Source organism: Zootoca vivipara, chromosome 3 (genome assembly GCF_965207765.1).
Source record: "Zootoca vivipara chromosome 3, rZooViv2.hap1.1, whole genome shotgun sequence".
In the NCBI taxonomy this organism is placed as follows: Eukaryota; Metazoa; Chordata; class Lepidosauria; order Squamata; family Lacertidae; genus Zootoca; species Zootoca vivipara.
This window is the reverse complement of record NC_142586.1, coordinates 24235467-24258361: the sequence shown is the minus strand read 5'-3', so window position 1 is coordinate 24258361 and position 22895 is coordinate 24235467. Positions and strand designations below refer to the sequence as shown.

The following is a 22895-nucleotide window of genomic DNA, read 5'->3' as shown; positions in this document are numbered from 1 at the left end:
ATTCAATGTGGTGTGCGAGAGCTTTCCGCAACTTCCACGAAGCAGGAGTTTTTTTGGGGGGATTACCGTACCTCCAATAGCCATTACACTACAGAAGGGGAACCTGTGGCCTGCCATATGATTTTGGATTACAACTAACATCACCTGACTATTGGCCATGCTGACTGGGGCTGATGGGAGGTGGAGTCCAACAACACCTGGAGAGTCAAAGTCACGGAGCAACAAGGGTCTTTGAGCACTTGTAAGCATGTCAATAGTTTTCCATTCTGTGCCTTTCTTAGGTAGTTCCTGGAAATTCTGGAACTGGCAATGGCCTTGGGCTTGAAATGCTTTGGGGAGCCAATAAAACAGGGACTCCGAGATTGGATTGTTCAGACTTTCTGCTGAAAGGACTGAAGCAGGCGATTTCTAAAAGTATAGGGCTTTAAAAATGTCGTTCTCTGCAGAGGAGGTGATTTAGTGCCACACATGCAAATTAAAGGCAACCCAGCAAAGCCAGAGAGGGAGACCTTAAAAACTGTGCCTGCATTAAGGTGAAAAATGGTACTCTTAGCAACGGCTTGCTGTAATTTCCAATATTAATTGAAATGGACATATGGGAAGCAGCCCTGGAAAAGTACGTCTGAGGGGGATTGCGTTATCCACCGAATGTTTGGCTTTAAAATGTGAAGAAATCCAAGTTAAATCTATGCTAATTGTGGGCTCTGTGTTAAACTGCTTGCTTCCTTTGTAACCCATCATTTTGCCTGTGTGCCATATCGTCAGAATAAAGTTCAGTAGGATTATTTAAATATTTAAAATGGCAGATGTGCCGTGACTCGCTTATGGTTATGAAAATACTGATGAACCATATTCCAGAATGCCTTTCCTTCCCCCCCCCTCCATCTCCCCATACTGTGATCTGTTGACATTATCCTCTGTTCCTTAGCTTCAGACAGTAAAGTCATGACATGTGCGGCTGTTTGGAGGATGCCGAAGGAATTGGAATCAGGCAGTCATGAATCCCCTGATGATTCATCAAGCAACGCTCAAACCCTGGAGCTACTCTGTCACCTTGACAACACGGCCCATGGCAATATGGCCGGGTAGGATTCTGCATATTTTATACTCTCAGGAAGGGGGGGGGGGAATGTGAAGGATAGACCTATTCAGTTCAATGCAGGTTTATAGTAAGTTTTGGTTTTCCACATTTTAAATATACACACTCCTGAAAAATCATGCATACTGACTTCTTCTGGGGCTTTCTGGGGGGAAACAAAAAAGATTCATTCCAAACAGCATCAGGGATTGTAAGCATTAGTCCTCCAAACTTAACCTTGGTGCAACTATCTTTCTGCAGTTCTGCCGTGCCTTTCTTTTTGTACATGTATGTATGTTCATCTGCACACCAACTAATGCTAGCTGTTCAGTCACATTCTCTATAATTTGGAAATTCTGTTTTGATCTTTGTTTAGGTTCTAACTGTCCCTCCTACGTTTGGTCTACCCTGAAGTTGAGATTTTATTTTATTGTGCAGTTTATCGCAAAAAAAGTGGATACTTTCCTATCAAGAACTGATAGCGGAGTATTATCAGAGAAAGCTTTTCACATTTCCTTCTAATTATTTAATGATGACTGATGTGTGTTTACAGCATTATTGATGAAGACACCCCCCCCCTTTTATATGTTTGTGTACTGGCAAGATAGGACTGTTAACACCTGGTAACCAAATTTTGCATGCCGGTTCCTGAAATCAAGGATCAGGTTTTCATCTATGTTTGGATACAGCTGGGTCTTTTTTGAATGAAGATGGTGGATGGAACATTTCAAAACTGCACTGGTTTTGGGGTTTTCTTAAAACTCCCAGGCAACACCAGGCTGCTAGTATTAAAAAAATGTAGCTTTAAGGACAGTCGTACCTTGGATCTCGAACGCCTTGACTCTCAAACAAATCGGCTCCCGAACAATCGAAACCCAGAAGTGACTGTTCTGGTTTTCGAACGATTTTCGGAAGCCCAACATCCAGTGCGGCTTCCAATTGGCTGCAGGAGCTTCCGACAGTCAATCAGAAGTCACGCTTTGGTTTCTGAACGTTTTGGAAGTCGAACGGACTTCCAGAATAGATTCTGTTTGACTTCCGAGGTACGACTGTGTATATATATGTGTGTGTGTGTGTGTGTGTGTGTGTGTGTGTTTGTGTATATATATATATGTGTGTGTGTGTGTGTGTGTTGTTGTTGTTGTTTAGTCATGTCCGACTCTTCGTGACCCCATGGACCAGAGCACACCAGGCACTCCTGTCTTCCACTGCCTCCCGCAGTTTGGTCAAACTCATGTTGGTAGCTTCGAGAACACTGTCCAACCATCTCATCCTCTGTCATCCCCTTCTCCTTGTGCCTTCAATCTTTCCCAACATCAGGGTCTTTTCCAGGGAGTCTTCTCTTCTCATGAGGTGGCCAAAGTATTGGAGCCTCAGCTTCAGGATCTGTCCTTCCAGTGAGCACTCAGGGCTGATTTCCTTAAGAATGGATAGGTTTGATCTTCTTGCAGTCCATGGGACTCTCAAGAGTCTCCCCCAGCACCATAATTCAAAAGCATCAATTCTTCGGCGATCAGCCTTCTTTATGGTCCAGCTCTCACTTCCATACATCACTACTGGGAAAACCATAGCTTTAACTATACGGACCTTTGTCGGCAAGGTGATGTCTCTGCTTTTTAAGATGCTGTCTAGGTTTGTCATTGCTTTTCTCCCAAGAAGCAGGCGTCTTTTAATTTCATGACTGCTGTCACCATCTGCAGTGATCAAGGAGCCCAAGAAAGTAAAATCTCTCACTGCCTCCATTTCTTCCCCTTCTATTTGCCAGGGGGTGATAGGACCAGTGGCCATGATCTTGGTTTTTTTGATGTTGAACTTCAGACCATATTTTGCGCTCTCCTCTTTCACCCTCATTAAAAGGTTCTTTAATTCCTCCTCACTTTCTGCCATCAAGGTTGTGTCATCTGCATATCTGAGGTTGTTGATATTTCTTCCGGCAATCTTAATTCTGGCTTGGGATTCATCTAGTCCAGCCTTTCGCATGATGAATTCTGCATATAAGTTAAATAAGCAGGGAGACAATATACAACCTTGTCGTACTCCTTTCCCAATTTTGAACCAATCAGTTGTTCCATATCCAGTTCTAACTGTAGCTTCTCAGATTTCTCAGGAGACAGATGAGGTGATCAGGCACTCCCATTTCTTTAAGAACTTGCCATAGTTTGCTATGGTCGACACAGTCAAAGGCTTTTGCATAGTCAATGAAGCAGAAGTAGATGTTTTTCTGGAACTCTCTAGCTTTCTCCATAATCCAGCGCATGTTTGCTATTTGGTCTCTGGTTCCTCTGCCCCTTCGAAATCCAGCTTGCACTTCTGGGAGTTCTCGGTCCACATAGTGCCTAAGCCTGCCTTGTAGAATTTTAAGCATAACCTTGCTAGCGTGTGAAATGAGCGCAATTGTGCGGTAGTTGGAGCATTCTTTGGCACTGCCCTTCTTTGGGATTGGGATGTAGACTGATCTTCTCCAATCCTCTGGCCATTGCTGAGTTTTCCAAACTTGCTGGCATATTGGGTGTAGCACCTTAACAGCATCATCTTTTAAAATTTTAAATAGTTCAGCTGGAATATCATCACTTCCATTGGCCTTGTTATTAGCAGTGCTTTCTAAGGCCCATTTGACTTCACTCTCCAGGATGTCTGGCTCAAGGTCAGCAACCACACTACCTGGGGTGTCCGAGACCTCCATATCTTTCTGGTATAATTCCTCTATGTATTCTTGCCACCCCATATATATATTGCTGGGGTTTTATTTCTTGAGAGTCTTGTTCCACCAGTTGACCAGTCCATCACAAAACTGGTTATCCAGTTGTCCGCTTCCTTGCACTGGTATAGCATTATCTTTTACTACATGGACTATCTCCTAGACTCTTACTATCCAGTCTTCTAATGTGGGTGTGCCCATTTCCCCCAAATATGCATGTGTTGGTTTGTTCTGTTTTAATATTTTGTTGGTTTTGTTTTGTATTTTTATGTTGCGATCCACCCTGTGATCTTTGGATGAAGGACAGTATATCAATTTAATAAATAAATAAGATAAAGGTAAGGGACGTGGGTGGCACTGTGGTCTAAACCACAGAGCCTAGGGCTTGCCGATCAGAAGGTCGGCGGTTCGAATCCCCATGATGGGATGAGCTTCTGTTGCTCGGTCCCAGCTCCTGCCAACCTAGCAGTTCGAAAGCACGTCAAAGTGCAAGTAGATAAATAGGTACTGCTCCAGCGGGAAGGTAAACGGCTATGCTGCTCTGATTCGCCAGAAATGGCTTAGTCATGCTAGCCACATGACCCAGAAGCTATACGCCAGCTCCCTCGGCCAGTAAAGCAAGATGAACGCCACAACCCCAGAGTCGTTCGCGACTGGACCTAACCGTCAGGGGTCCCTTTACCTTTACCTTAAGATAAAAGTGACTGTTAACAAGTGTATTACCAGTTCCATATAAACAGATAAGACCAAGTCTGTAACATTTCCAAACAATATGACCAGTGGGTCACCACATCCTGTTAGGTTTTTTTTGTTTACATTAGCTTAGTTTACACACACACACACACACACACACACACACACACACACACACACACACACATATATATATGCAGTGGTACCTCTAGTTACAAACTTAATTTGTTCCGGAGGTCTGTTCTTAACCTGAAACTGTTCTTAACTAGAGGTGTGGGGCAAAGTTCCCAACTCGAGGTAACTCTTCCAGGTTAGCGGAGTTTGTAACCGGAAGTGAGTGTTTGTAACCTGAGGTATTATATAATGAAAATAAATTTCAATAAAATTGATGCTTAAAAAAAAGATGCAGCAACAATGGTCTTGTGGGACCTTAAACACTGACAAACACTGTGACATAAGCTTTGCCAGATGCCCACTTTCTGACCCATGAAAGCTTACACTGTTTGCCAATCTTCAGGGTGCCATGGAAGTCTTAATCTGTTGCAGCAAAATCAACAAGCGCCACTGCTTTCTGCTGTTCCAGCCTGTTGAGTGGGCATGTAGCCTTGGCTTTATCTTTGCCTCCTTTCTCTGCTTGCTTCGCCATACCCCACTCTTTCTCCACTTCCTCTGTTGTTTCCTATGTGTCCAATTTCAGATTGTAAGCTCCTAGGAACATTCTATAAAGTGCCAGGCACATTGTGTTACATTTTCAAATATGGGGTGCATCTGCTCACAGAATAAATGAATGATTTGGACCTGTATCTGGCTTTCAATAAATGTTCATTGTGTTTTAGGTAGGAATTGACCTGAAATGCTTCTTATCAATATGTCCATGTTCCACGTGTGGAACCTAAAGAATTATAGCTAACAAAGTTAACTCAGTCCCTGATTATTTAACACAACATAGAGGGAAATGCCAGAAATTTGTGTTAATAGGGTTTTTTTTGTTTAGGAAGGTATATCATTCTGGTACTCTATGCACAATCAGAAGCTGTCTGCTGAATAGACCAACAGCAACACGCACACATACATTGGGAGAGAGGGAGAATTGTGAAGCATTGTCACATGAACCTAAAGCCAGCTTTGAATATGGCTAGTTCTACCCAGGGACCACAATTCAAGTATGTAGTTCCTTTTAGGCTAGTTACCACCACCTACCTACTCCTGCCACCGCCACCTGCTCTGCCGCTGCTGCACGCCCTGCCACACCCACTGCTGGCAGAGAATGCCACCGCCATCAGCACTGATTTGGGGCAAGATCGTGGTGATTCCCCAAATCTCATTAGGTATTGTGTGTTCCGCAAGCTCTTGTATGATTTCAGGTGAAATCTTGCCCCAAATCGGCGCTGCTGGCGGCGCATCTCTGCCACTGGTGGTGGAGGCAGTGGAGCACATGTGGGCATGATGTTTGTAGAGTTTCTGTCGCCTGAAGCAGCGGCCTTACCATACCTAACAGCTGGGTAGGCTCTGCTTGGCTGTAACATTTCTACAGCAAGAGTAGGTAATTGACACATCTTCAACCATTAGTTAAGGTAAAAAGTTTTCTCAGCTTGATGCAGGCTTTTAAAGTTCTTGAAACATGGTTAGGAGCAAGGAGCTTGCTGAAGATTAAAACAAAAAACACGAACCTTTCATGATAAGAGGTTAAAAATCAGTCTGTTTGGGGCACTATGCTTCTTTTTAAACAAAATTGTCACTTGGCTGCCAGCAGTTCATAGCATGCATTGCAGACTTTGGTCTTCACCATTACAGTACCATAATTTACAAGAACAGGAGACTGGTATAGGGGAATTATTTTATTTAAGGGGGGTGGGGAAGAACGGTAACCTTCATTTTCACCATAAATCCTGAAGGATTGCTACAATCACATCTATAAAAGAGTGAGCTATGAGATCCAATAAAATGAATTAGTAATGAAATAAAATGTCCATCTCGCAAGGACCGATTGAATACTGTTAGATGTTCTCAAGGTGGGTTCGTTGAGTTATACTTATTTCTAATTAGCACCCTTTCTGTTAGGATACTAACACCTTCTTACAGCTCATTGAAAATCAGAAATGCCAATGATAATGTTCACTTTTTGAAAAGTTTAAAGATATCTTAATGTAAGTGAAAGGCAGTTAGAATTAGCACCCAAAGAAATGGCTTTTGAAAAAGGATTCCAATATCGGTAAATCATTAGAGCAAAATCTTTTTTCTTTTCTTTTTACCATTCTTCCGATACTTGGAGCCTGACACTGCAATCACATGCATGTTTGCTGAGAACTAAGTCCTATTGAGTTTAGTAGGACGTACTTCCAGTTAATCGTGCATAGAATTGCAGCCTAAATTCCAGACAATTTGAAAATATATTTCTAGATGTTTAGCTCACCTCCCAGTGGTGATATCAAACAAACCCTGTCTTGGATTGGAAACAAAAATACTTGTTTTCATATGCATAATATCGCTGAGCAAGGGATCACACTTCTTCAATAGGTGTTAAACAATTGTAAATGGAAACATATGCGAAAGATATTTTCTAAGTGCTCAGGAGGAAGGTTGACACTTAAAGTGGGTAGTTGCTGACCTAAATAGTTCATAAAATAGTTCCTCATTTGGGCACTACTGCTTTGCTTGTCTCTCTCAACTTTTTAAAAAATTTTTTTTTAAAAAAAACAGTATAGGGTTGTGAATATATAAATCAGCAGTCTTATAAAAATAGGCCAGGAATCAGATGTCTAACACAAATCCCTTGAGTGTTTTTTGTTACTTTGCATTGCCAATGAATATAACAGTTTCTTTTCTTGAGATGAAACTAAGGCAGCAAGCCCTTAATTATTCAGAGACTCTTTCTCCTTCAAATAAAAAAAATTGTAGCGTTGGAATGGACCCCCGAGGGTCATCTGGTTCAACCCCCCGCAATGCAGAAATCTCAACTGAAGCACCCATGACAGATGACCATCCAACCTCTGCTTAAAAACCTCTGGAAGGAGAGTCCATCACCTCCCAAGGGTGACAGTTCTACTTTCGAACACCTCTTACTATCAGAAAGTTTAGTCGGAATCTCCTTTCTTTTAACTTGAATCCATTGATTCGGGTCCTAGCCTCCAGAGCAGGAGAAAACAAGCTTGCTCCACATTCCACACAACAACCCTTTAGATCAGGCACCCCCAAACTGCGGCCCTCCAGATGTTTTGGCCTACAACTCCCATGATCCCTAGCTAAGAGGACCAGTGGTCAGGGATGATGGGAATTGTAGTCCAAAACATCTGGAGGGCTGAAGTTTGGGGGTGCCTGCTTTAGATATTTCAAGATGGCTATCATATATTCTTTTCCAGGTTAAGCATACCCAATTCCCTCAACTGTTCCTCATAAGGCTTGGTTTCCATGCCCTTTATCATCTTGGTTGCCTTCATCTGCACACCTTCCAGCTTGTCAATATCCTTCTTAAATTGTGGTGCCCAGAATTGGACAAAGTACTCTAGGTGTGGTCTGACCAAGGCAAAATAGAGCAGTATCAGGACACTATACTTCGGTTGATGCAGCTTAGAATAGCATTAACCACATATAGCTGCACCACACTGTTGATTCATGTTAAGTTTGTGGTCTACTAAGACCCCTAGATAGATCCTTTTCACATGTACAATTGGCAAGCCAGGTGTCCCACATCTTATATTTGTGTAGCTGGTTCTTAAATTTGTCCCTATTGAAATTCATTCAGTTTGGGCTCAGTTCTCCAATCTGTTAAGGTCATATTGAATCCCAATTTCTGCCTTCTCTGGCAGAAATTGCTACCCCTCCCAGTTTGGTGTCATCTACAAATTTGATGAGCGTCCGCTCAATACCTTTAGGCCCAAGACAAAATGTGGCACCCCACTTGTCATTTTTTTCTAGAATGATGAGGAACCATTAGTGAGTGCATGTCTGATTACCCTTAGCATTCCCTTGCCTGTGAAACCCAATAATGAAACCCAAGAGAACATGATCACTTCCTCCCAAGGTTCCCAGTACTTTCACTTCGTTGATCCATTCCTCCCTGTTATTGAGGAACAAGTCCAAGAGAGAAAAACCCCTTGTTGCTTCTTCCACCTTCTGTTTCCAATATCTCCCAATTGTTGATAGTGATTGACTATGAAGACAAATCACATGTAGTTAAGGGCTTTGCTCAGGTAACTGAATACAAATATGAGTTAAAAGTATCTTTGACACAATGGGGTAAGGCTTACTTTACCTTCTCTGCATATCATAGTAAAGCCATCATGGGATGAAAACGATGTGATAGTCTGTTTCGGGTTCCACTACCTGGTGATGGATTCATGTTATTTAAGGGAGGGGTGGGCCTCCCATTGCTGTTGGACCCCAACTCCTATCATCTTCAGTCAGCATAAACATTGGTGAGGGGTGAGGGGAAGTCTAATCCAGGCACATCTGGCAGGTGCCACATACCTCTAAGGTGTAGTGCATTGCTTTTTACTTTATTCCAATGGCCATCTGTAAGTTGCTTTAAGAGTGCTTGCTATAAAGTGGGACAAATAGATTTTTAAGTAAGATATTTGATCTATTAAATGGTTTATGATTATGATTACACCAACAGGATGCACAGTGGCAGCACCAAACAACTGCAAAAAGACAGGGCCACTCGATAACGTCTTCTGCAGATTATAGTTAAGTGGAAGGTTATAAATGCATCCCCAGGGACTTGCATGTGTGTGCCTGTTTTGGATTGTTTAAGTGACGTTGTTGAATTTTTGTGCCTGCAGTGTTGCATGGGAGCCGATGGGAGATGGCAAAAGATTAATTTCTCTGGCTGATAATCACTTGCTTCTGTGGGATTTGCAAGAAAGCTCAAGCAAGGCAGTGGTAAGGAGTGTCACAAATTACAACGAGGCCTCATTTTGTGTGTGGGAGCATTACTTTTCTGTACATTTGTTTAATTGATAAGCAAGTTGCTAACATATTTAAACTGAATTCCAAGCAGCTGTGTGTCTGTCTGTTTGTCTGTCTGTCTGTCTGTCTGTCTGTCTCTCTGTCTCTGTCTCTCTCTCTCTCTCTCTCTCTCTCTCTGTGTGTGTGTGTGTGTCTGTGTTGCTTCAAAGGAAAGTAAGTGTTTTAATACCTGGTGAGGAAAATCTTTCGACAACCATGAAACAATCTTCAGAAACCGCACATTATTCACACCCGCAGAAGAACGGTCATGATTCTTCCTGTGTGAAGCCTTTGTTCATCCTTTTTGGCCTACGTCTCCCCTCTCCCCCATGTTGGTCAACCAGCCGGTTCCTTTTTGGCTGTTGCCATCAGTGTTCCCTTGAATTGACCAATATTCTACTCACTGTCTCCCTTGCCAACAGTTGGCCAACTCTTTCTAGAGCAAAGTCTGTTTGCATGCTGTGATCAACATTCTTGTCTGATTGAAGTGTCAGGTTTTTACAGACATGCTTAGCATTTCCTCCTTCTCCTCTTGCTCCCCCTGGGCTGCTCTGCCTCGCCTTGCTTTAAGGTTCTTTGAATGCTAATTAGGCTTTTCATTGTCCTAGGCAGTCTCTTTCGTTCATAATCTCAAAGTTACCATATTTCTCCTTAATTCCAATCTGTATCAAATATAAGCATTTCCTTTGGGAAGTTCTCCAGTCTGTTACAAGTCATACCACTTAATAGAAAGGGAATTTTTCTACTGAGCGTTGAATTCTTGGGCTCTCTCATTTACTTCACTGGAATTTAGCTACAGAAATTCATCACTGTCGCATGTATTTCATTAGCTGAGCTATTCCTCCAAATAAACATTGTCCACATTAACTCTTTCCTTAGCTATGTTTGCACATAGGCAGTTGCTTTCTCTGTCGGTCGAGCTGTGGGCATTATACTATTTTTTAAAATTAAAAAAACATTGCTGCAGGTTCTATGCTATGGACAGCGGACTTGTGACATGAAATAATTATGCAAATTAAGGTGATTTGCATGCATCTGGTTGTTCTGCATAATTCCTGCTCAGCTAATCATGAAGATGGGTGAAGATCTCTGTCTAGTCATTGGACTCTGTATGAGCTTATAGCTGCAATAAATTTGATCTGATCTGATCTCATTGGACTCTCTTCTAGTCATTGGACGTTCTACCCAAACCACTACCACCCTGCTCCAATTTATGAGTCACCTCAGGCATCTCCTGCATGTTCTTTTTCAAAATTAGCTTCACAAACAAAGAGTAGAAACTTTTCTCCTACTACATATTCCTCTCTAAAGGTGTTCTGAAACTACATATAAAGGGGGAGGGGACATTTTTTAAAATGTATTTAAAAAAAAACTAAGAAAATTAAGGGGGACTTAAAGAGGATGGAACTCTGATGGGATGGGGAAGGAGGGCATTTGATGAGATGCCAGGGGCTGCATAAAATGAGTTTGGAGGTCACAGGCTGGTCACCTGTATTGTTAAGGAATACAGGTGTTTCAGGGACCTGTTTGTGTTCTAGGAAATGGAGCACAATAATAAGCTCAATACATTTTCCTTCATTTGTGCTTAGGGGCTATTCCATATTCGTGGACCTGTTCAGAAGAGGTGATGGTCCCTCAGACACAGTAGGAAAGGGGAGATTGGGAGCAGAGCCTAGAATTGTGTCTCTGCTTGCACTGGAAAGAGAAGATCGAGTGGATTGCAAAGCACTGTTTATTTGTGGGATTTCCCTGAGCTATAAGATGGAATTTTTAAAAAATGGTGTACGTGTTGCTGTAACCTTCTGAGTATGTAGGCTTATCCTAGCAATATCTGAAAAGACCTAGCATTGAGAGAGGTAGCACAGGTGTTTTCCTCCCAAACTTATCCATCTACAGTGGTACCTCGGTTTAAGAACAGTCCGGTTTAAGAATGATTTGGTTTACAAACTCTACAAAACTGGAAATAGTGTTTTGGTTTGAGAACTTTTCCTCGGTCTAAGAATGGATTCCAAACGGTAGAAGGGCAGCAGCGGCGGGAGGCCTCATTAGGGAAAGCGCACCTCGGTTTAAGAACGGTTTTGGTTTAAGAACAGACTTCCGGAATGGATTAAGTTGTGTGGCAATTCCCGAGTCCTCACGGTGAAATAAAGACACAAGACACTTGTATAGGGTTAATGGGCATAAAAGGCCACAACTTTATTGATTACGGTTGAAGAGAGGTATTGGCATAGGCATTGGATCTGTCCGACTATATCTGACTCCAGCCCGCTCTGCTGGCAGTCTGTGAAGGGTTAACCACCATTGGATGAGTCCTGCGATGCACATCAACTAGGACCCATCCTGGGGCCACCTTTAAGGGCGTGCCCACTGGCCCTCACCTTCCACGGCTTCGGACTTGGCAACGCCCCGGACTCCTTAAGGGAGTACCCTTCTGCATTTTGGGGGAGGTGATGGCAGCAACCTCCCCCCCCGCACCTGTACCTTCAAGAGAATCCAATGCCTACCGCCAAAACCAAAGTTGTGACGATTCGCATACGCGGCAGGCAAAAACCACTAGGCCAGCGCCAATTTGCCGAGTGGGAAAAATCCTACCAGGTCCCAGATGGTGACCATTAAATGTGCGCAGCAACGTCAAGAGAAAACCTGCCTGAAAAGAGGGTGGGTGGGTGGGGAAAGCAGGAGACGGTCGAAGGAAAAGAGGCTGATTCCCCGCCGCGAGCCTCCTTAAATGCGCAGTTCCCGCCCCGCCCGGGACCGGGATTGGTTGCGCCAAAGCGTGACGCGGCGGGGAGGCAGCCAATGGGGCTAAGGGGGAATGCTAGCCATTCCCCCTCCACGTGACGTCCTCGGGAGCCCACAACATCTCCTCCCGCTGAAAGGGAAGAGATTTTTGTAAACCGAGGTACCACTGTATTTGTAAGGGTTCCTTGCTCTTTTCTTCTTTTTTTAAAAGGTGAAAATGAATTACTTTGTAAAAACCATTTTGAGGTTTTCTTTTACACTCAAGCAGGGTATAAATGTTATGAAATAAAGAAATAAATAAAACCATTTTTATCTTATCCATCAATAATTGACAAATGTTGTCGTTTGTGCTAGGTAGAACCAGGTGTAATTCGCCAACAAGTCAGTGAGGCGTGTTACGAAATGAATGTTATTGTCCGACACATGAATAATTCGCTGTTTTAAGTTTCAAGCTGTCCTGCTTCTTACCTTTGAAGTGAGTTGCTCTGTACTAGAGCAACTCAGCGGCATTTCACACGAGAGTCACTCACTTGAGTTGTTTCTGACACGCAGCTGTCAAATTCCGTCGCCTTGGAAGGAAAGGGACAGTTGAAGTTTACCTCCGGACGATGGAGTCCCCACCATAATTGCACTCAGGTTGCGACAGCAAACGACACTGCCATTCGAGGATGGGATATACGCACTATGACGTAAGGAGTGTGGTTTCTTCTTTCTGTATATATCTGTATCTGTATAAAAGTTGGGTCTTTCTTGGAAGTTACCTTTTTTAATGGTGTTTTTTTAAAATTTAAAGCAGGTATCAAAAGTAGTCATTTCACTAGTTTACATGCCTAGTTTAGGTGTCTGCCATGGATTCAATAAGCTATAGCAGCAGCCTAAAGGATCCCTTTTCTTCACATCCAATATGTACAGTATGTGTAAATCCTGCTGTTATTAAGCTACTGATAAAGAAAAAAACACCATTCATTTAAAATAGAGCTAGGTGTGGATGTTTTTAGAGCAGAGGTGGGGAACTGTTGGCTTTCCAGATGTTGTTGCTCTTCCGCTCCCGTCAGTCTTTACCAGCATGGCCAATGGTCATGAATGATCGTGATGGAGGGCTACAGCTTCCCCATCCCTATTTTAGAATGTGCCAGTGCCGTTGAACTCAGCAGTTCAGTCCAGAGCAGAGTGACTTACGTTTCCATTCTAGACTGTTATTTTAAAGCTGCCTGACTCTGGTATACTAATGACGACTTCTTTTTCAAATTTTAGAGGGTTTTTTAGGGGGTGGGCTGGAGGGAGAGATTAGCTAGGTCTGGAGTTTGCTCTGCTTTGTTTGAGGAGGGATGAATTTTAGGTTTCCATTTGATTTTGACAGTATCTTTAGAGATAATGCAGCAGAAGTTTGCAATCTATTGACAGTCAGTTGGCTGGCACAACTGTGTTTAGTATTGGGGCCGCAACGTATCAAAAATTTTGAATGCCAAAAACCGAAAGCTTCAATATAAGAAATATAGGACTCCTTTCCTGCTCTAGTTGTAATTTTGATAAGCAAAGGAGTGATGTTGTGCACATCTGTTGCCATGACAACAGAAGTCTGTGCAAGCTTTTTTAAGATACAGCTTATCCCCTTAGCACACAGTAATTTATCACTAGCCTCGGAAGACGGATGTCTTGTAATAACTTCTGCTGCCTTAAAGGGGGAGATGACTTTAAATTTGGTTTTATGTCTCCCGAGTGCTCATGGGTGCTGCACTATATTTCCATTGTTTCCAATTACATTCCTTTATACCCCAAAACTGATTGATTTGATTAGGAAAAGTTAAAAAAAATGTATTTAAATGATTATAGTAATTCTCTCACTTTCCTTTTCCATTTTCTTCAAGAATATGGGTTAAAACCTAACTTCAGGCTTCTGCACTAGACCAGTCTATATTGCAATTGGACTCATGGCATGGCACCAGAAGAGTTCACAGATGGGTGTGTTCAAAGCTGATCATAGTAAGCAGAAGAGAAGCATTGTCTCTCTTAGCTTAATTTTACCTAAAAGGCTTTGCTGGACTAGAAAAGAAGCTGAAAGCTGGGGACATAAGGCTGTGTTTGGAGCACCCTAAACCAAAGTTGAAGCTATTGGGATGTGTACATTGGCAAGGGGGGGGGGACACATTACTAGCAGCTGAGCAGAAGGCACTGACTCCATTGCTCCGCCTACTCTTGTTTTTGACTCCACCTACCAGTGCCATGAAACCCCAGAAGGTTGTCCATGTGGGAATGTGACCTTTGGGTTCAAAGCAATTTCCTGACCCTCCAGGAAGTCATGGTTCCCGCCTCCCTCTCGTCTCATCTGCTACACCAGGGCCCTTTTAGCTTCTGGACTCCTGTAGCTACAAAGTGGTGAGAGATTATAGCAGAGCTCCTCAGCCTTTTTTGAGCTGGGCGCCCATTTGGAAATCTGAAATACTCTCATGAGCACCACAAAATGCCCTTATCCCTTTCCCCATATTATACACCAGGTCATATGCTGAGATTCCCAGATGGGAACCGTCTGGTTGTGCCACAGCCTGCTGAGATTCTTCTTGCAACATATGCGGGGAGGGCCTTATCTGCTGTGGCACCCAGTTAATGGAACCCTCTTCCCTCCAAAATGAGGCAAGCACTGACTTGATCAAGTTTTTGACAGCTGCTTAGAGACCATTTTATTCACCCGGGAATTTGCTGTTTATTCATGCTGAGCTTTTAGTAGAATCGCTGTTTCTACGGTGGTTTTTACGTTTCGTTGCGTTTTAATATACATTGTTGGGAACTGCTCTGGTATTACCCAATGAAGGGGAATATAAATATGCAAATAGACAAATGATTTCAGAGAAGAAAATGTGGTGGCACTGTTTTAAGCAGATGATCCCATGGCCAGACAATAGTAGGCAATGCGGCCTACAATATATATATTTTTCACGTTCGTTTGGAATATTTTGCCTGCAAAACTTAAGACATGCACACAGCAGTTGTTTGTTTCTGGCTACATGTTCTTTGATGGCACATATTCCAAGAACTGGAAGTTGAGGGGGAAAGACATAACAGAGCTGATGGTAAAGTAATTATTGAACAATATGCTTGTTTAGAGTCCACGCCTGTGAGAGGTAGCTGTATGCAGTCCCTGTCCTGCCTCAAATTCACTGTGGTACACCTCCACCTTTCATATGTGGATGGTGATTCGTGAGCTCACTAGATCATCCCAAATTTTCTTATGTGGAAGGTGGGCTTTGGCACTGGTATGAATCCAAGCGATGCTACTAATGTGTTAAAGGACAAGATGCTGGCTTGATTCTAATGACAAGGCAGATGTTTCCCAGCACCAGCTGCCTGTGTGGCGTTGGAGGTGATGCTGGTGGTGTGTGTGTGTGGGGGGAGAGAAAACGAGAATGAGAATGAGAATGAGTGACTGAAGCACCACTGTAACTATCTGTATGTATGCTGTGATGCCCTAAATCCTGTCTGTTGTTGTTTTGTTGTTTAGTCATGTCCGACTCTTCGTGACCCCATGGACCAGAGCACGCCAGGCACTCCTGTCTTGCACTGCCTCCCACAGTTTGGTCAGACTCATGTCCAACCATCTTGTCCTCTGTCGTCCCCTTCTCCTTGTGCCCTCCATCTTTCCCAACATCAGGATCTTTTCCAGGGAGTCTTCTCTCCTGTCTACCTGCCCCAAAATAACTTGGCTATTCGCAGGCATCCCATTCTAACCCCAGGAGTAATTTTAAAGGAGCACTTGGCACCAAAGCAAATGCAGCAAGTCGCTGCTGCCCTAAATTGAAGCAAATTAATTTGCAATGCAAACATGCCCCTTGTTTTCTATTAGCACTGTGGCTGGGCTTCACTATTTGCCTTTTCTTGATGTGTCTCTTTTTTTTCTTTCCGCCCCTCTCCTCCTGCAGTCAAATATATTGTATAGAAAATGCTCATGGACAGCTGGTGAGGGACCTCGATTTTAATCCCAACAAACAGTACTATCTGGCTAGCTGCGGAGATGACTGCAAGGTGAAATTCTGGGACACCAGAAACGTCAGTGAGCCAGTGAAGACACTGGAAGAGCATTCCCACTGGTAAAGTGAATTTATTTGGGTGAAGGATTTATCAAATTGAATCTGCTAATTGTTCTTTTCTGAAAACCATGCAAACAAGTTCAGCTGGTGCTGCAGATAATTTCTTTCTTTCTTTCCTCTAAGCAGAATACAGATTTTTTAAAATATTTTAAAAGCTAGCAAATGTTGATTTGTTTTCTAGGAAGGTATTGTCCATACTGTAAAATAGTTTTAATGTGTTTCTACAGCAGAGATTAATGATTCCCTTTTGTTGAAGATTAATGTAGAAAGATTTCTATATAGCCAAGAGACAGAGTGTTGTTCAGATTTCATAGATTTTTAGGGTGGCAGCATCTGCGGCAAAATAATTCTGGGCCCTGAAGCGACTTCAGCACTGGCATCGAAGAGGCAACTTTGTGGAAACATCTTTATTTACTGAGGAGATTATTAAGCCATTAGAACAACAGAAAATCTGAAGACATTTGGTATTAACATGATATTCAAGAGCTCAGTTAATAGTGTTAATCCTCCCTTTGTCTTTTGGACTATTTTAACCATACCCAGCACAGATTTGGGGTAACTTTGGGCTCAATTTATCACATTAATAAATAATCCATGTTTTGCTTATGGGGGAATGCTTTGTCTTCGGAATATCTGCACGCTGTGTTTAAACAATAAGCAAAAACTTCAATTGCAGGATCTGGGCTTTTGGGTCTCCCCCTCCTTACAACTTGTTGGTAGGCTCTGTAAAGAACTGGCCTTGCAAAATGAAATAAAAAGTTTTAAAAGACATTGCTGCCATAAGAATAGGAGCAAAAGATAAGGCTTTTGTTAATCCCTCTCTCATAGGCTTCATCCAGGTATTGACGTGAATTGCTTTGGTATTTGCCTCCAGGGCAGCTGCAGTACATTAATGCCCAGTTGCCCAGTCCCAGACAGAAATAACATTGTAGAGCTATTGCTGTGCTTACGCAATACATCAGGAAAGGCAGCAATGCTATCCGGCCCAGGAAAAAGAACAACGTGTGTTTATTTCTCTAGGCTGGTAGGAGCAGCAAGTTATATTGGACTGAAATGTGCAGCCCTTCCATGAACAAAATGAGTTACTCTATTTTGGGAAAGGATTAGAACCAATAGGGTCTTCCATTCACAGTATGGGGAGGAAGGGAGGTAGGAGAGATGATTTGCCAGTATCCACTCCCTCTTGTTGCCAGCAGGAGCATTCCAGATCTCTCACAGATCTCTGGATCCAGTCTAGTGGTTTTGGGACAAGCAACTGGGCTGACATTGTACTACAAGCTGGGGTTTCACTTCTTGGATGAGCACAGCCAGTGTATTCGGCTTAGTGATGCTCTAGTACAGAGATAGAAAACCTGTGGCCCTCAGATATTGCTGGACTCCAGCTCCCATCACCCCTAAAGTTTGGCCATGCTTGCTGGGGCTGATGGAGTCTGGGAGATTGCCACTATCCCATCCTTGCAACCTGCACCTCTGGCATTTTATTGTTGCTGTTCAAAACTCACTATATGTCTTTCATGCCATGACTTAAAACATCCCATACGTGACTTTCGGTTGCATTGGACAATAGCCAACATTTTTACACCGTGAGCACAATTCTCCTTCCAAACACAGAAGTTCCTTCTATTCGTAGAGTAGAAAAGTTGGTATACTGTCCGCAGCCTTCAATATCTAGACTTGTTTGATAGCAGGTAATAGATTTCAACAATCCATCGATGGAAACTGACTTGTCATTTTGAAAGCTGTACAACATGCTTATACCTGCGTTCTTTAGGTAGTGGTTCAACTGATTGATTCTGTGGTGGGGTTGATGTTTTTAGGGTCTGGAACGTCCGCTACAATCATTCCCACGACCAATTAGTGCTGACAGGCAGCAGTGACAGCAGAATCATCCTTTCCAACATGGTATCCATTTCTTCTGAACCTTTTGGGCACCTGGTAGATGATGATGAACTTAGCGACCAGGAAGACCACCAGGAAGACAAGTAAGAAAATACTTTGCTCTTAATTAACAGACATAACATTTTATGTGAGGTCTAGCGGTCACTTAGTTTGATGAAATGTTCTTTACTGATTGTAGGGCTTTTGTGTACACACCTAAACGGTAAGTAGCTCAAACTCTGAATTCATTAGCTTTCGTACGGTTGTGGATTGGCACTTTTCTTGAAGTTCATCCCCCCCCCCACTTTCTGAACTCATATGGTAGCAGTGGCTTGGGTCTAAAGCCCATGGAAGTCAAAAGGAGGCCAATGGCTTCCATGGGCCTGCATATTACACAGGAGGGGGAAAAGTTTTTTGTTTTCTATGGAATTGTTTCTTTGTGACGTGGGTTGGATGGGCATTTCAGGAAAAGCTCAAATTATATTTCTGCTCCAGCTAAAATGCTGGTGGCCTCTTGAAAAACTGGCACCAACATTAAAACCACACAAAAATACAGTGGTACCTTGCAAGACGAATGCCTCACGCAACGAAAAACTCGCAAGATGAAAGAGTTTTGAATTGCGCGAGGGACTCGCAAGACGACGAGGTTTTCTATGACCGCCACTTCATCTTGCGAAGCGCGGCCATAGAAAGAGGAAGCGGGGCAAGCGGCAACAAAAGGGGAACCAGCTGTAGCGCGGCAAGAAGGCAAAGAAGATCAGCTGTCAGCCTTCTTGCCGCGCTACAGCTGGTTCCCTTTTGTGTTCCGCTGGTCTCTGCCGGTTGCCGTGAGCTTCGTCGGGGAAGGCAGGCAGGCAGGCGGCAAGCAGCCCCCGGAGCAGCGGGTGCTGCTTGCTGCCAGCCTGCCTTCCTTGCCAGTCCCCCGAGCCAAAGCGCAGCGGGCGCAGCGCTTGGCCTGGGGGACTGGTGGCGGCGGCACTTGCTCTCTTGGCTCGGGGAAGGCAGGCAGGCAAGAGAGCAAGCGCCTGCCTGCCTTCCCCGAGCCAAGTGCCCTTCCCCGAGCCAAGCACCCGCAGTGCTGGGCTTGGGGGACTGGCGGCGGCGGCGCTTGCCTTCCCCGAGCAAGCACTGCCGCCGCCGCCAGTCCCCCGAGCCGAAGCGCAGCCGCCTGCTTGCCTGCCTTCCCCAAACCAAGAGAACAAGCGCCGCTGCTGCCGCCAGTCCCCCGGAGCCCATAGTAACTCATTGATTAAGTTTCAATGCATTCCTATGGGAAACCGCAACTCGCAAGACGAATTTTTTGTAGGACGAATTGAGTCCTGGAACGAATTAAATTCATCTTGCGAGGCACCACTGTATTTCATTGGGCTTCTGATGCTTCCTTTTGCACTGCTCTGAGGACTTCTGGGACTTTCGGGTGGCATGGGTGTGCATGTTTAGAAGTGGAGAAGGGCGCCAGCAGATTATGTCTGCAGAAGCTTTCACTTCATGACTATTTCCCATTTTAAGTCACTAATGCACCCCAAGTGTGTGTGTGTGTGTGTGTGTGTCACTTGAATTAGAAAAAGTAAAGGACCCCTGGATGGTTACGTCCAGTCAAAGGCAACTATGGGGTACGGTACTCATCTCGGTTTTCAGGCCAAGGGAGCTGGCATTTGTCCACAGACAGCTTTCTGGGTCATGTGGCCAACATGACTAAACCACTTCTTGCACAACGGGTCACCGTTGACGAGTGCCAGAGTGCACAGAAATGCTGTTTACCTTCCCGCCACAGCGGTGCCTATTTATCTACTCGCAATGGTGTGCTTTTGAACTGCTAAGATGTAAGAAGCTGGGACAGAGCAACAGGAGCTCACTGCTGCATCCACCATCTCCTTCTTGCTCACTGTCCTAAACCTGCTCAGTTTCTTTAGACTCTCTTCATGTCATTTACCTTCCACAGACCCGTTCCCTGTGAATCCTTTCCAAATTGTCAACCACCTTCTCGAACTGGCGCTCTCCTCCAAACTGCAGTACTTCAGACGATGCTTAACTAGCGATAAGCGGAGCAATGTTATCAGCCTTGGGAAGCAACGCTTCTGTCATAGCTGCACAAATAGAATAGCATTGGCCTTTTATGCTGCAGCATCACATTTTTGACACGCTTGATTCATTATCCACCTTTGAGCGCTAACTCTTTCTCAGAAGCTCAGCTTCCTAGGCAGTCATCTTTTCTTCTTGAATGTTTGGATCATCTTTGCTGTGGTGACATTTAACATCTTTTCATGTTGGCTGCCTCGTTGTAGCCATCCCAGCTCTCCAGCTGATGGAGCTAGTTCTTATCTTTTATCTTTTAGTCTGTTCTCCAGGGGCTTTGCAGCCCCTCCCAGATTCTATGCCATTCATTGATGGAAGAGTTAGTTATTTGTGGCATTCATAGCCCACTGTTCCTCCAGATTTTGTTCAGCAACAGTAAGATACGTAATTCCGAAGACATAAAATAAGGCAGTTCATGATGTATCAAATAAACATGTTTTGTTTATTTGGTCACCAGAGAAGAGGCTAGATGGCCCTCCTTTAGGAAGACACCCCGGAGCCTGGAGTAGCTGCTTTAAAAAATCCTCTCTTGATTGCCTGCCAATTGCACTCCAGGTATTGGCAAGACACACGCAAAAAGCATTCCCCAATCATTTTTAAAACTCGGTGAGCTCGTATGTTTCAAATACTTCGTCCCCAAGTTGTGTAGGCCTTTGAACATCCTAACCAGCTCTTTGAATTGTGCCCAGAAGCAGACAGTCAGCCAGTGAAGGTTTTTAGCATGGGAATCACAAGTTTCCTATCACCAGTCTTGTCAACAGTCTGGCTGCAGCAATACGAACCAGTTGCAGTTTCCAGGAAGTCCCCAAAGGTAGTTCCGAGGGAAGTGCACATAAATGACATATAAGTGGGACATGGGATGTGATGGCCAGATCTGGCATCTCCAGGAACAGGCAAAGTTGGTGCACTAATTTTAGCTCTGCAAATGCATTCCTGGACACAACCAAAACCTGGACATCCAGGTTCAGAGCCGAACCCAGGAAAACATAACTGGAAAACTGAACCGGACCGCTTTGCACTGCGACGTTTTGTTGCATTTAATGGAATAAAAGGTCTTCCCTGCATACCTTTTCAGAATAGGATTGACTTAAATATCAACATCTAGTACATTGTAGTGCTGAGATCAAATTAGAATTAGGAGTAGGATGTGATTTGACATGTGTTTAATTTGAATATTCCGATGTTCATGCCTTTTATGGATTGAATTGAAAATCTTAACTTCTTCAGAAGCCGGAAAGAGATGATTCTTCAGGTTACTGCCTGAAGATTTTGTTTGGCGTAACTTTTTTTTGGAGTTGCATGGGCCTCATACGTGGCAATGAACCGCTTGTTAAATGATCCAGTTAAAATACTTGCTCTACAAATGCAAGAGCCACAGCTGTTCAGTTCTCTGGTGTAGTCAAGCACCCAGTTTGCATTAGCTTTCTAGGCAATCTAGCAATGCAGTTCAGCATCTTCTCAACGTAGATAAGAGCATTTGTGGGTTTTGCTACGTTTTATCCTTGTAGCAACTCTGTGAATGGAGATTAGACACAGAAAGAACGAAGTTGTGACTCCCATGATTGAGACGGCCAGCTCTCCCCCAAAAGTTCTTCATTATTTCTGCGATAAAGAATCTCCATATCAACACACTAGCACTTCCTTTATACACATAGTGTCTGATTCCATGCAGGAAACACACACACTTCTATACTTACCATGGGATTCAGTCATAGCTGCCAAGTACCCCGTTTTCTCTGGGAAAACCCCGATTTTACTTACCTTTTCCCGGTGGTCCCCCGTATCACTTCGTCTCCCGTTTTTCTTCATTATTTTCTCCTGCCGGCGGCCATTTTTTCCCCCGATTTGCCCTTCTATGGGCACAAAAAATGGCCGTCGCCGGCTTCAAAAGTCGCATCTACGCATGTCCGGAAGTGCATAGACGCGACTTCCGGTGTCGGCGGCAGCCATTTTTGGTGCCCATAGATGGGCGGAGCAACACCAGAAGTTGCATCAGCGCACTTCCTGACATGCGTACAAGCGACTTTCGAAGCTGGCGGCGGCCATTTTTGGTGCCCATAGAAGGGCAAAGCAACACCGGAAGTTACGTCAACACAACTTCCAGTGTCACATGGCTGCCGGTCCTGGATTCTGCAGTCCGGGACTTGGAAGGTAAGGATTCAGTATGCTGAGAACCTCAAGCTGGTTTAAAAAAAAAAAAAAAAAAACCTGAAACAAGTTTCTAGACCTTAATACACTGTGAAATCCAGGGCCCTGAAGTGTGGGTGGTAGCAATACTGTAGTTCTTTCCCCCTTCCCAATATTACCAGAAGCAGAATGAAATATACAGATTTGCTTAACTTGGATAGCTTATGCAGGTTGCAGAATCCAGCTTTTATTAACATTTATTTTTAATTAAAAAAAAATAGCATAGTGTAGGCTTAGAGTTATAACAGGATCATATAAGCAGAATATAATATAAACAGAAAAACATGATTAACATGACAGTAATGGCTAGTTAGGCAGTTTTCCAGCTGAAACTGCTGGCCACTACTGTGTTGCAGTTGTGGGAGGAAGTGGATTCCTGTCCTTAACAGAAACCAACAGGAGATGGCAGTGTAGGCAGGTGTCTCAGTCAGTGTTATGCAGGATGTGGTTGCTGATTGGTTAGACATCCCAGCTGACATTCAGGGCTAGCCAATCAGCAACAGTACACTTGCAC

The 22895-nt window shown here is 43.8% G+C and overlaps 1 protein-coding gene across 2 annotated transcripts in view; it reads left to right on the top strand.

The window, feature by feature from the left end:
- The window catches only part of EIPR1 (EARP complex and GARP complex interacting protein 1), a 59670-nt gene that overhangs the window by 30932 nt on the left and 5843 nt on the right, over positions 1–22895 (top strand). The window contains exons 4-9 of one of the 2 annotated variants that reach the window (XM_035109919.3): positions 929–1085; positions 9251–9350; positions 12711–12847; positions 16073–16240; positions 18058–18222; positions 18318–18341. In XM_035109919.3, coding sequence (XP_034965810.1) covers positions 929–1085; positions 9251–9350; positions 12711–12847; positions 16073–16240; positions 18058–18222; positions 18318–18341 — 751 coding nt within the window. The remainder of the gene's footprint in view (positions 1–928; positions 1086–9250; positions 9351–12710; positions 12848–16072; positions 16241–18057; positions 18223–18317; positions 18342–22895) is intronic. The other variant, XM_035109920.3, reaches the window with a different exon arrangement.